The sequence below is a fragment of the Lampris incognitus genome, chromosome 6 (assembly GCF_029633865.1).
Source record: "Lampris incognitus isolate fLamInc1 chromosome 6, fLamInc1.hap2, whole genome shotgun sequence".
Taxonomy (NCBI): Eukaryota; Metazoa; Chordata; class Actinopteri; order Lampriformes; family Lampridae; genus Lampris; species Lampris incognitus.
Genome location: NC_079216.1, coordinates 59,386,931 through 59,398,304, shown reverse-complemented (window position 1 = coordinate 59,398,304; position 11,374 = coordinate 59,386,931). Strand labels below are relative to the sequence as shown.

General features: G+C 46.1%; 1 protein-coding gene across 2 annotated transcripts; it reads left to right on the top strand.

Annotated features, from left to right (window-relative positions):
- Window positions 1-212: 212 nt before the first annotated feature.
- pgghg (protein-glucosylgalactosylhydroxylysine glucosidase) lies at window positions 213-10,236 on the top strand. 2 transcript variants are annotated; one of them, XM_056282138.1, is made up of 14 exons: window positions 213-413; window positions 1,880-2,139; window positions 2,318-2,528; window positions 2,661-3,096; window positions 3,201-3,320; window positions 3,918-4,049; window positions 4,155-4,266; window positions 5,693-5,765; window positions 6,169-6,305; window positions 6,406-6,539; window positions 7,542-7,637; window positions 7,742-7,839; window positions 7,936-8,159; window positions 9,958-10,236. In XM_056282138.1, exons 2-14 carry the CDS (start codon window positions 1,896-1,898, stop codon window positions 10,032-10,034), a joined length of 2,094 nt encoding a protein of 697 aa, XP_056138113.1. In that variant the 5' UTR covers window positions 213-413; window positions 1,880-1,895; the 3' UTR covers window positions 10,035-10,236. The 2 variants fall into 2 exon arrangements, with proteins under 2 accessions (XP_056138113.1, XP_056138114.1); XM_056282139.1 differs by lacking the exon at window positions 213-413 and adding an exon at window positions 983-1,181.
- The last annotated feature ends 1,138 nt before the right edge of the window (window positions 10,237-11,374 follow it).

Below are 11,374 nucleotides of genomic sequence, written 5' to 3'. Positions count from 1 at the left end.
TGGGCTTGGTGCGATGCAAACGGGAGTTCGAGAGACCGGCGTGTGCCCGACGGTACATGTTGCACCAGGGGCTGACGCTTTCTCCCGAGTGACGCAAACTAATAAATAAAGTTGGCGCACGACGCAAGAGTCCCAAGTCGTGGCGTCTTTACGATAGCCGTTACCATAAAACGTTCAAGGAAGCGTTTAAGGCAAATGGGAAAATGCGGCGATAGACGAAGAAGGAGAACGGATTACTGGGTTCACAGAGTTAACGGGGGGGACGGAGAATCCATCCATTACCCAAGCCGCTTAGCCTGCTCTCAGGGTCGCGATGAGGCTGGAGCCCACCCCAGCCGTCACGGGGCGGCAGGCGAGGCGACGCCCCGGACAGGCCGCCAGGTCATCACAGGGCAGGACGGGGGATGTGAATTGTAAATTAAAAACATTTTAAAAATCATCAATGTTCCCTAACCCTTAAGAGCTGAGTCTCCTGCTTGTAAATGGTGGTCAAAGTGTTGTAACGCGCGTGGATAAGAAGACACGCTGGCCGCCGGCTCGCGGGGTGAGCCGGCGGCCAGCGTGTCTTCTTATCCACGCGCGTTACAGTATGAAACGGACGTCGTGCAAGACTCGTTGGGCGTCCTGGTGTTGAACAAAACCTCGCAGACAAAACGATCAAACTAAACAAAGCAAGGGAGTACTTTTTTGAAATCGAGCGCTTAAATATGCAAAAATAAACAAAACAAAACTTGTTGCGCATTCAATGATACGTCGCCCGTTTCGGTGCGCGCGGCGGCGGGGGGGGCAATCTCAGTTCGCGCCGACGACGTCGCCGCGCGCGACGCGGGCTTCTCTCCGCAGGCGGAACGCGATCCTTCACGAAGTCCGAGCCACGTTTTTCGCGGAACCGAGAATCCGGTCGCGGCGCGCCAAATCCGCGACTTCCCCCCCCCCTGCAATTAGTCCGAGGCTGCAGCAGGCACAAAAAGAAAACCCCGCGGCTTGAGCGTCCCAGTCGTCTTCGAGCGTCGGAGCTGTTTTCTCTCTCTCTCTCTCTCGCTCTCTCTCTCTCTCTCTGTCTCTCTCTCTCTGTCTCTCTCTCGCTCTCTCTCTCTCTCTCTCTCTCTCTCTCTCTCGCAGAAACGGGGTTCGGGTGTTTCACATAGGCGCGAGAAGGAAAAGCAGTTGGGTTCGTGCATGTGAGAACGTTTCCAAGTTTGTACTTCAGCTTTTGTGTCTGCACACCGAGTTGCTCTGTTACCTTGTCAGAGAGGCGACGTCTCAGGGGTGACGAGCCTGGCACGTCTCGATTTCTGAGGGGTTTTTTTTTTTACAAATGAATGTCTTGAACGCACCGTGTGCACATGCTTTTTGATTCTTTGACGATTGAGATGAAATTGCTCGTCCAGTGTGCTTTGCGACTTTCTGCGTTGTGGTGAGCGTCATCTGTTTTGTCAAGCACCTTTGCACTGTTGGGTTGTGTCTCGTTGCGAGAAATGCAATAACAAAGTTCGATGTCAAAGTTCACAGTTTACAATGAGCCAGCGAAAGATTAACTCGAGCGTGAGAGCTTCCGCAGTGGGTGTAACAACCCGATCTCTCACCCCCCCCCCCCCCCAGTGCTGTTCACTGGACATTCTGACATGTATAATGAGGCTGTTTTACCATTCAAATTGACGCAGAGCTGAAGTGCATAGCTGTCTCTAGTGAAGGTGGCTCACAAAGAAAGTTGTGATTTAAAACTCCGATTGTCTCAAAACAGCATCAGTTTACATCAAATGAAATAGTGACGTCATTCATTTTGCAGAGCAATCCCTGGGAACCTCTCAAGGACCCATGACCTCAACCCAGAAACCATTGCTCTTGGTATTATTCATTTATCCTTAATCTTTCAAAGTTTTCATCACTTCACCATGGCCAAGGAACCAGACCCCTACATCTTCATCACAAACGCACTGCCCCCCGACCCGCGTTTCCTACCCCCGTTGGCCAATGGTCTGCTGGGCTGGAGGGTTTACAGTAGTATCATGCATATGGGAGGAATATACAACGGCGAAGGAGGACAGTGTCACCGGGCAGATGTCCCGTGTCCCTTTTCTGTGACAGCTGAAATGGAAGAGCCCGCCCAGCACACCTACAGCCTAGACACGCACGCAGGTAGTCTTTGTTTGGGGGGGGGGGGGTTATTCCACACGCTTTGACATGCCATTTCATTTTCATTTCTCACAGAGGATGTTTTGTTGTTGACACGTTATCTTGGTTTATTTTTTGCTGTCAGAGTTTCCCCGCTGCTGAATGATTACTCACTGTAGTACTATCTCCTTTTCTCACCCAGGCATTTTCACACACACTCTCAACACCGCTGATGTAACCGTGTCGCAGTCTTTCTATGCACACCGATACTATTCCAACCTGATGGTCATGGAGATTTTGATGGCGCGTCAGACAGCATCGGAGGAGCCAATCACGGTGAAGCTGGTCAGTTCATTCACACCTGAGAGCGACGACATTGTTTTCCAGTCTGCTCCCGATTACAAAGGCGGGAGGTGAGGGTAATAACAACACGGGCCCAACATCGATCCCTGTATATCTCTAAGGTCTCTATCTTTAATGTTGACAGGCTGTGCTGATAATGAAATACTTTGTCAGTTTTCCATTTATGTTCGCCCGATCCGCAGGCACATTCAAGGTCAGACCACTACTGCCGAGGTCCCAGGGGGTACCTGTCCGACTGTGAATCTCATCTGGATCCCTGTCCCTGCCAGTGTGACACTGCTGCCTGAACAGACGCAGTCTCGCTGGGGCTTCATCCTTGTAGTGGGCAACACCACAGAAACTACTGAGGCCGCCTTTGACGTAGGCTTGAATCTAATGGCGTCTGGTAACTTGCGTCTTTCTCACCTGCGTGCCTGGGAGGAGCTTTGGCTGGAGAGTGAAGTGGAGGTGGTAGGGTCAGAGGTGCTCAGTAAGGCTCTGATTGGCTGCATGTTCTACCTCCTAAGTGCCTTCCCTTCTCTCCATGAGGCCTCTAACCCTTTTGGCGGTGTCAGTCCTGGAGGACTGTCTAATGGGGGGAACGGCCAGGATTACTGGGGCCATGTTTTCTGGGACCAAGTAAGGCTGGTTTGGAAGTGATGCCTACCCATGTTATTTGCACTGTGTCCTTCCTTAATGGCATTAATAATATAATCAACATGGACACTGATTTCCCCTTTCAGGATGTTTGGATGTATCCTGGCATAGCTCTTTTCTATCCCAAACTGGCAGAGTCTGTGCTGAAGTACAGGGTACGGACTATTGATGGTGCTAAAGACAATGCCCAGAAGCAGGGCTACAAGGTACAGTGATCCATATAATGACAGAGTACACCACTATTTGGTAGGTGATATGTTTGAGAGGCATACTTAATGATAGTAGTTAAAACTAGTAATGCTGGGCGTCCAGGTAGCGTAGCAGACTACTTCGTTGCCTACCAACACGGGGATCGCCAGTTCGAATCCCCGTGTTACCTCTGGCTTGGTCGGGCGTCCCTACAGACACAATTGGCCGTGTCTGCGGGTGGGAAGCCGGATATGGGTATGTGTCCTGGTCGCTGCACTAGCGCCTCCTCTGGTCGGGCGGGGCGCCTGTTCGGGGGACTGGGGGAGAATAGCGTGATCCTCCCACGTGCTGCGTCCCCCTGGCAAAACTCCTCACTGTCAGGTGAAAAGAAGCGGCTGGCGACTCCACATGTATGAGAGGAGGCATGTGGTAGTCTGCAGCCCTCCCCGGATCGGCAGAGGGGGTGGAGCAGCAACTGGGACAGCTGGGAAGAGTTTGGTAATTGGCTGGATGTAATTGAGGGGGGGGACAAAAAACTAGCAATGTTTAGTTTTTGAGTCACATTTTTTACAAAATGTTGGAAATAAATCAACTATAAAAATGCATCTGTGCAGGGACTGAAGTTTCCATGGGAGAGTGCTGTGTCAGGTAGAGAGGTATGTCCTGAGGACATTTATGGACAACAAGAGATTCACATCAATGGCGATGTGACACTGGCTTTCCAGCATTTCCTCTACCTCACACGGGTACACTTTTTTTAAAAAAAGTTTTATTCACACTTAACTGATGTGACTGGTGTCGCTACGCAATTTCCAATGACTTTTAACGGTTTTGTGCTAAAATTGTTCCAGGATCTTTCCATGTTTACAGAGGGACGTGGCAGTGAGGTGGTTTGGGGTGTGGCTGACTACTGGGTATCCAGAGCAACCTGGAGCTCTCTGGATCAGAGCTACCACATCTTGGGTAAGTCCACATCTCTCAGTCGTTGTCTAAAAGGTTTCTCTTGAGTTACAGGAGGAAAAGCACAGTTATTTTAAACTGAATAGGTAAACTTCATGATTTGATGACATATTTATCAGCCTGTGTGACTGTTTCGATTAGAGTTTAACCGAAGACATCTTGAGTATTTATGTTCAAAAAACATTTTAGATACATTTTTTAATGATTTAAAACTCATTTGTGAATTGTGTTGATCGTATAGCTATCTTAAGACCTTTCGAAACAGCTGAACTTTAGAGGATTACATAAACAACCCTTTGATCAAAGACGGTTGAATCAGTTCATCTCGATACAACGTTTATTGATGGATACATTTCATCAAAGGTCCTGGGTTCGAGCCCCGGGGTAGTCCAGCCTTGGTGGGTCATCCCGGGTCGTCCTCCGTGTGGTGTTTGCATGTTCTTCCCGTGTCTGTGTGGGTTTCCTTTGGGGACTCCGGTTTCCTCCCACAGTCCAGAGACAAGTAGGTCAGGTGAATCGGCCATACTAAATTGTCCCTAGGTGTGTATGGGTGGGTGGGGGGGGCTGTGATGGCCTGGTGGTCTGTCCAGGGTGTCTCCCTGCCTGCCGCCCAATGACTGCTGGGATAGGCTCCAGCATCCCCGCGACCCTGAGAGCAGGGTAAGTGGTTTGGATAATTGAATCATTTCATCAGTCATCTGAGTGACCTCTTCAGTCTTAACTGACTGCAGGTATCCCCACCCTTATAAACAATACAGTTGTATAACGACTGGAACCAAAGACCAGTTTCATATGCAGATATGGACATGACCATTAACTAGAATTTCAAAGGCCATGTGTCCTGTTCAAAGAGGATTAGGGAATGTTTGCGATCACAGCATCAGCATTGTAAAATGGTGACAGATGTACTCTTAGGGCCCAGACACACCAAACCGACTAGCGGTGACAAAGGCTGGCTGTTGCGTCGCCTGCGGCGCCTGGGCCAAAAACTAGCACTTGAACACACCGCAAAGACTACAGCCGACGGCCCCTGATTCGCTAGCTTAGCACTGATTCGCTAAGCTGAACAGCCAATCGGAGTGATCGCTCTCACCGATGGGCTCCGCCAATTCCACATGCTGAATCGGCTGAAAAGTGTCCGTCTAGTGCCGACGGTGTGGGACACACCGCAAAAACAAGGGTCACAGACGCTCACCGACATTGGCCGACCATCGACCTGGTGTGAGTGATGAAACGTGTCTGTCAAGAAACGTAGTGTCCAAATGAACTGACTCAACCTCCTCTGATTCTCTTACCTGGACTATTGAGCAGCACCAAGACAGAACCTTTTGCGGTAACTAACATGTAATAGCACTAGATAGTAGCTTGGCAGATGACCATTTTCATGAATTATTTTTCCTCTGACGCATTTCCCTTTTGTGCCACACAGGTGTCATGCCACCTGATGAGTATTACTACAATGTCAACGACTCTGTGTACACAAATGCAGTGGCCAAATTAAGGTGCTGGTTTTTGCAATCATTTGTTATTCTTAGAGGGTGCTGGGGTTCAATTCTCGCCCATCTGTGTGGGGTTTGCATGTTCTCCCTGTGTTTGCTGGGTTTTTTCCACGCACACCAGTTTCCTCCAGCAGTTCAAAGACATGCAGGTTAAGCTAACTGGAGTCTCTAAAAACTGCCCATACAATAGATGTGAATGGTGTGTGAGTGGGCCCTGCAATCGATGGGCAACCTGCCCAGGGTGTCTTTCTGCCTTCCGCCCAATGCCCAGTGGGATAGGCTGCCGCTCCCCACCATCCTGAACTGGAATGAGCGGGTATAGATAAAAGATAGATGGATGGCCGGATGAGCTACATATTTCCTACGCATTGCTGTTATTAATACATAATTTTTCATCATCCGTCAGTCTCCAGTTTGCTGTGGAGTTGGCTGATCTCATCCAATACCCTGCACCTAAAGAGTGGATTGAAGTAGCTGAGAAAATCATAATACCTTTTGACAAAGAATTAAAGTATCATCCTGAGTACGATGGCTACAAAAAAGGTGACTCTTCACATCAGTTCAACCATTTGAAAGAATGAAGTGTCCTCACTGTAGTTTTGCCTTAATGTTATTGTCTCTCTTTTTTTTTTATCCCTCTCAGGTCAGCCAGTGAAGCAGGCAGATACAGTGATGTTAGGTTATCCACTGGGATTTCCTATGCCGCCTGAGGTCAGAAGAAATGACCTGGAGGCTTATGAGCCAGTAACAGACCCTTACGGTCCAGCCATGACGTGGGTGAGATACAGAACAATTTATACTACCCTGCATTTCCTGCAAACAATTGATGCTGTGTCAAAGAAAGATGAATCAGTTCATCTGGACACAGCGTTTAGTGGGAGAAACGTTTCATCACTCATCCAAGTGACTTCATCAGTCTCAGCTGACTGCAGGTATCCCCGACCTTATAAAACAGCACAGTCGCATAACAACCAAAACCAACGATTGCTTGGATTATGCAGATATTATGCAAATAGGTGTGGCCATCAACTGGGGTTTCAATTGCCATGTCTTTATGCATGCTCCAGGTCATAATCCAGGTATAAAAAAAAATCAAAGAAGGTTGAATCAGTTCATCTGGATACAACGTTTATTGACAGATACATTTCATCAGTCATCTAAGTGACCTCTTCAGTCTAAACTGACTGCAGGTATTCCCACCCTTATAAACAATACAGTTGCCTAACGACCGAAACCAACGATCAGTTTCATATGCAAATATGGGCGTGACCATTAACTAGAGTTTGAGTCACCATTTGCACTATTCACAGAGAATTGGGGAACAGTTGCAATCACAGCATTTTAATACGGCAACAGATGTACTCTTGCCCCCCGCCCCTGAACCGGGGTGGGGGGGGGGGGGTCATTTAATGGTCATTATATAGTTGGTCATTTTGTGGGCATGTTGACTTGTTGTTGTTTTTTAATGTTATTTATATTTAAATATATAAATTACATAAATTTTATTTATATTTCATTCATTTTATTTTATTTATCATAGTGGTATTTTCATGTCACCTTTTAGTATCGGCTCAGCTCACTTGGAACCTCGACGGAGGTGGTACCAAAAAAAGTACCTGTTACCAGGTACTATCCCTAACTTTTGCCCAATGGAAAACCAAAAAAAAACAAGTGGAGTTGAGCCGGTACCATGCAGTGGAAAAGGGGCATAAGACCATCCTCCTGTACTCTGGAGAAGAGAGTGAACCTAACTAAGCTGTCTGCATTTCCCACTGTAAGGGTATGTTTGCCATTGGCTGGCTCGAGCTGGGTGACATAGAGAAAGCTCAGAAACTGCTCCAGAAGTGCTTCAAAAACATCCAGGGACCATTCCAGGTGGGGGAGGAGCTTATTCTGTCCTTCTGATCCACAGATTCCCAAGAACACTCATGCCATTGTTTGTGTGCAATGAATGTGTAATACCCCCCCCCCCCCCCCAGGTGTGGAGTGAATCATCAGATGGCTCCGGAGCCGTCAATTTCCTCACAGGCATGGGGGGATTTCTGCAAGCTGTACTGTTTGGCTATACTGGCTTCAGGTCGGCCATCATATCTCCCACCATACACAATAAAAGATGCTTTTGTAGTCAACCAATGTATATCGACTAAGTGTGGTGTTTTCCAATTTCTTTTAGAGTTCAGAAGGAATGTTTTGGCTTTGCTCCACTTCTTCCTGATGACATATCCGAGCTGTATATTCGCGGCATAAGTTACCTGGGTAACAAGATGGACTGGTTGTTGAGGACAGATGAGGTTTGTATCATACTGAGGAAACACACAGGTGATGCTGAGAGTACCCAGCCCTGTGCTCTGCAGGTGGTCCTAAAGGCATCGAAAACTAAAATCCCTCTCATCCCAGGTAACGTATAGTTAAGGAACGCCGTCACAGATTTCTGACTTTTCTCAGGAGACAACTTCCTAGTTGTTAATTGAATACATTTTCCCGTTGATTACCACAGTGCAACACAACTTGTATAATGGGGACCATAGTTATTGCTACGTAGCATCCTAGTTCTGTTACTTATTTGGCGACATGTGGTTAAAGTCTCTGAAATTCAAATATTATATTTCAGATATTAAGAATGTCTTTAGGATTTTTAAGATGTGTGACTCAAAATGCATTATTCAAAGCTAGAATTAATTTAAAAAAAAAACCACACAAATAGACTTAAACATGCTTAAAAAAGTCAACTAGCATCCGGGTAGCGTGGCAGTCTATTTCGTTGCCTACCAACACGGGGATCGTCGGATCGAATCCCCGTGTTACCTCCGGTTTGGTCGGGCGTCCTACGGACACAATTGACTGTTTCTGCAGGTGTGAAGCCAGATATGGGTGTGTGTCCTGGTTGCTGCGCTACCACCGCCTCTGGTCAGGGGGGATGCCTGTTCGGAGGGAGAGGGGGGGGGGTGACTCGGGGGATAGCATGATCCTCTCATGTGCTGTGTCCCCCTGGCTAAACTCCTCACTGTCAGGGGAAAAGAAGTGGCTGGCGACTGACTCCACATGTATCGGAGGAGGCATGTGGTAGTCTGCAGCCCTCCCCGGATCAGCAGAGTGGGTGGAGCAGCGACCGGGACAGCTCGGAAGGGTAGGGTAATTGGCCGGATACAGTTAGGGAGAAAAAAAAAAGGGGGGGAAGTTAACTGATCTTCCTGATCAAGATATGTTTGTGTGGTCTGAATTTGATCACATAATGACTGACAGTGGCATTTCCCTGCAACGTAAACAACACAAGGACTTGGTGGGTAATGACAGCAACTGCTCACTGAATAGTGTTGTAAAAGGCAGAAAGCTCGGCTCATGTTAGCTAGCTAGGATACATAATGTTGCAGACTTTGGCATGTTTTTGCAACGTGAATTCATAGTCCTTGTATAAGGCAAAAAAAGATTGCCCCACATTGTTTTTTATCCTTTGTTTCCCTTGGAGCTTTTCCCAAGGTTAGGTGGGCTGTTATGTGTGTGCATCCCAGTTGGTTGTTGGGAGTGATGGAAGAAACTGTGTTTGGTTCTCTTCCACTTGTCAGTTGTCCATTTCTTTAGAGCTGCAGGGTGGCTTTCTTCTTTCTATAGCTAATTTGAATAACCTTGTGTGGGTGTGATGTTTTTTTTTCTCGTGTTTGGTAATGTTTGCACACCTACCATTGGCTTTCTTTACATATCAAAGATGCAAGTATAAGGGACTGCCTGTGCTTGTGGAGTGTAGTATGGATATAACTGACATATGTCAGTTACATTCATACATACATACACACATATACATAAATACATACATATAGATATATGTCAGTTATATGGACTGTGAAATAGATAATATATAATTATATATTACCTATACATAGTTAGATAAATAAAATAGATAGTTCCTCATGGAATTACCTAAAGCCAGCAGCGTCCAGCACAGTCCCACCCGTCTCAAACAAGTGAGAGAAGAACAAGAGAAAAGGCAATATGCAGAAATCTCTCATTTCGAATAACTAAAAATGTTCCTTTAGTTGTCAGTGTTCATGCAGGACCGTATAACTAATTGAGGGGCTGATTAAGGAAAATAAGTTTCCTGGGGATCGAACACAGTAGTTCTCAATTACAGCTTATAAATCAAACTGTAACAATTAAACGGTAATTATCTGTTTTCTAATGCATTTGTGTGTGTTTCCAGGGCAGCCTACAACTTTTCCTAGACAGGTGGGACACGTCTGTCAAGTGGAATCAACATTTTCATGCTGGCCTTTCTGAGCTTGGAACCACTAAAACCCTCATGTGGTTAAAAAAAAAAACAACATTTAATTTCGCCTTCATTTACCTTGTACCACACAATCGAAATATGTTAAACGGGATAAAATTCAATACAGTGCAATTGTGTATTTTGTCCTGCAGTTATAGTGCCATGAGAATTACAATGCAAAATTGAAATATTAAGCCAAAGCTGAAATAAAAGTATGACAAATTAATTGAGTGGATTTTTTTTTTATTAAAGAGTTCATTGTCTTATCTGCTTGTATCCAGCTCACATGGAAAAAGAATGCAGTATCATGCTTTGAGGATCAGGGGCGGTGCTGAGCATCTGCTAAACAGTGGAGAGTCATACACAGTGGTTCTCAAACTGAGGGGCGGCCCCTGAGGGCCGTGGGGTATATGAGAGGATGCTAAAGTTGTTGAAGCTGAAGCAAATGTGTTAAGAAAATGCATGCTTTTCTAATGCATATACATATCACATAAAATATGAATTTAAACGGGACCCCACAAGTGTTACAAATCGTTTTCCAATTCATTGTTTTACTATGGCAAGGAATCATTTGCCATATCAATTGCACTTGTTTCGTATGTTCAATACAATAAAATCAAACGCACACTAGTTGAACTATAGTTATTTTTGCAAAGCTCCCTCAAAGATGCTTACCATGACCTGAATCAAGCTAAAAGCGTAACATTACGTAAATCTAACCAACTGTCTCTGTATCCAGGGCAAAATATCCTGTATGGTGACCCATTTGGCACCAGCCCATTTATCATGCCATTGTACCTTTTGTTTATAAGGGTGGGGATACCTGCAGTCAGTTGAGACTGAAGGGGTCCCTTAGATGAGTGATGAAACGTTTCTCTCAGTAAACGTTGTGTCCAGATAATAATCATGATTGTAAATATGGGATGATTCTGCATTGCTGCCTCCTAGGACCCATATTCCATTAGATCAGAGCTCATTCATAGTCATTCCTCACCCTTGATGGTGCACTCGCTCATGATAGTGCTTGATGAGTAATGCTGACAAATGACTGTCTTGGGAGGGCCGCTGGATGCTTCACATGTTGATGTAGGGCAGCATGAGTTAAGCGACCTTCTCCATCTGGCCACCTAATCATCTGTAATTGGCTCAATGATTCCTCCCTCCCCACTTCAAGCTGATGTGTTATGAGCGTTCTGGTACAAAATGGCTGCCGTGCATCACCTAGTTGGGTGCTACACATTGGTGGTGGTTGAGGTGAGTTACCCCCTTCAAGGTGAAGCACTTTGGGTGTCTAGAAAAGCGCTATATTAATGCAATGATGATGATGATGATGATAATTATTATATTAAAC

What these genes read in the sequence shown, in the direction of transcription:
- pgghg (XM_056282138.1), top strand. Translation starts at nt 1,896, where the DNA reads ATGGCCAAGGAACCAGACCCCTACATCTTCATCACAAACGCACTGCCC. An exon ending in GTACGATGGCTACAAAAAAG is followed by an intron (nt 6,306 to 6,405) that starts GTGACTCTTCAC and finishes TATCCCTCTCAG; the next exon opens with GTCAGCCAGTGAAGCAGGCA. An exon ending in TTTGGCTATACTGGCTTCAG is followed by an intron (nt 7,840 to 7,935) that starts GTCGGCCATCAT and finishes AATTTCTTTTAG; the next exon opens with AGTTCAGAAGGAATGTTTTG.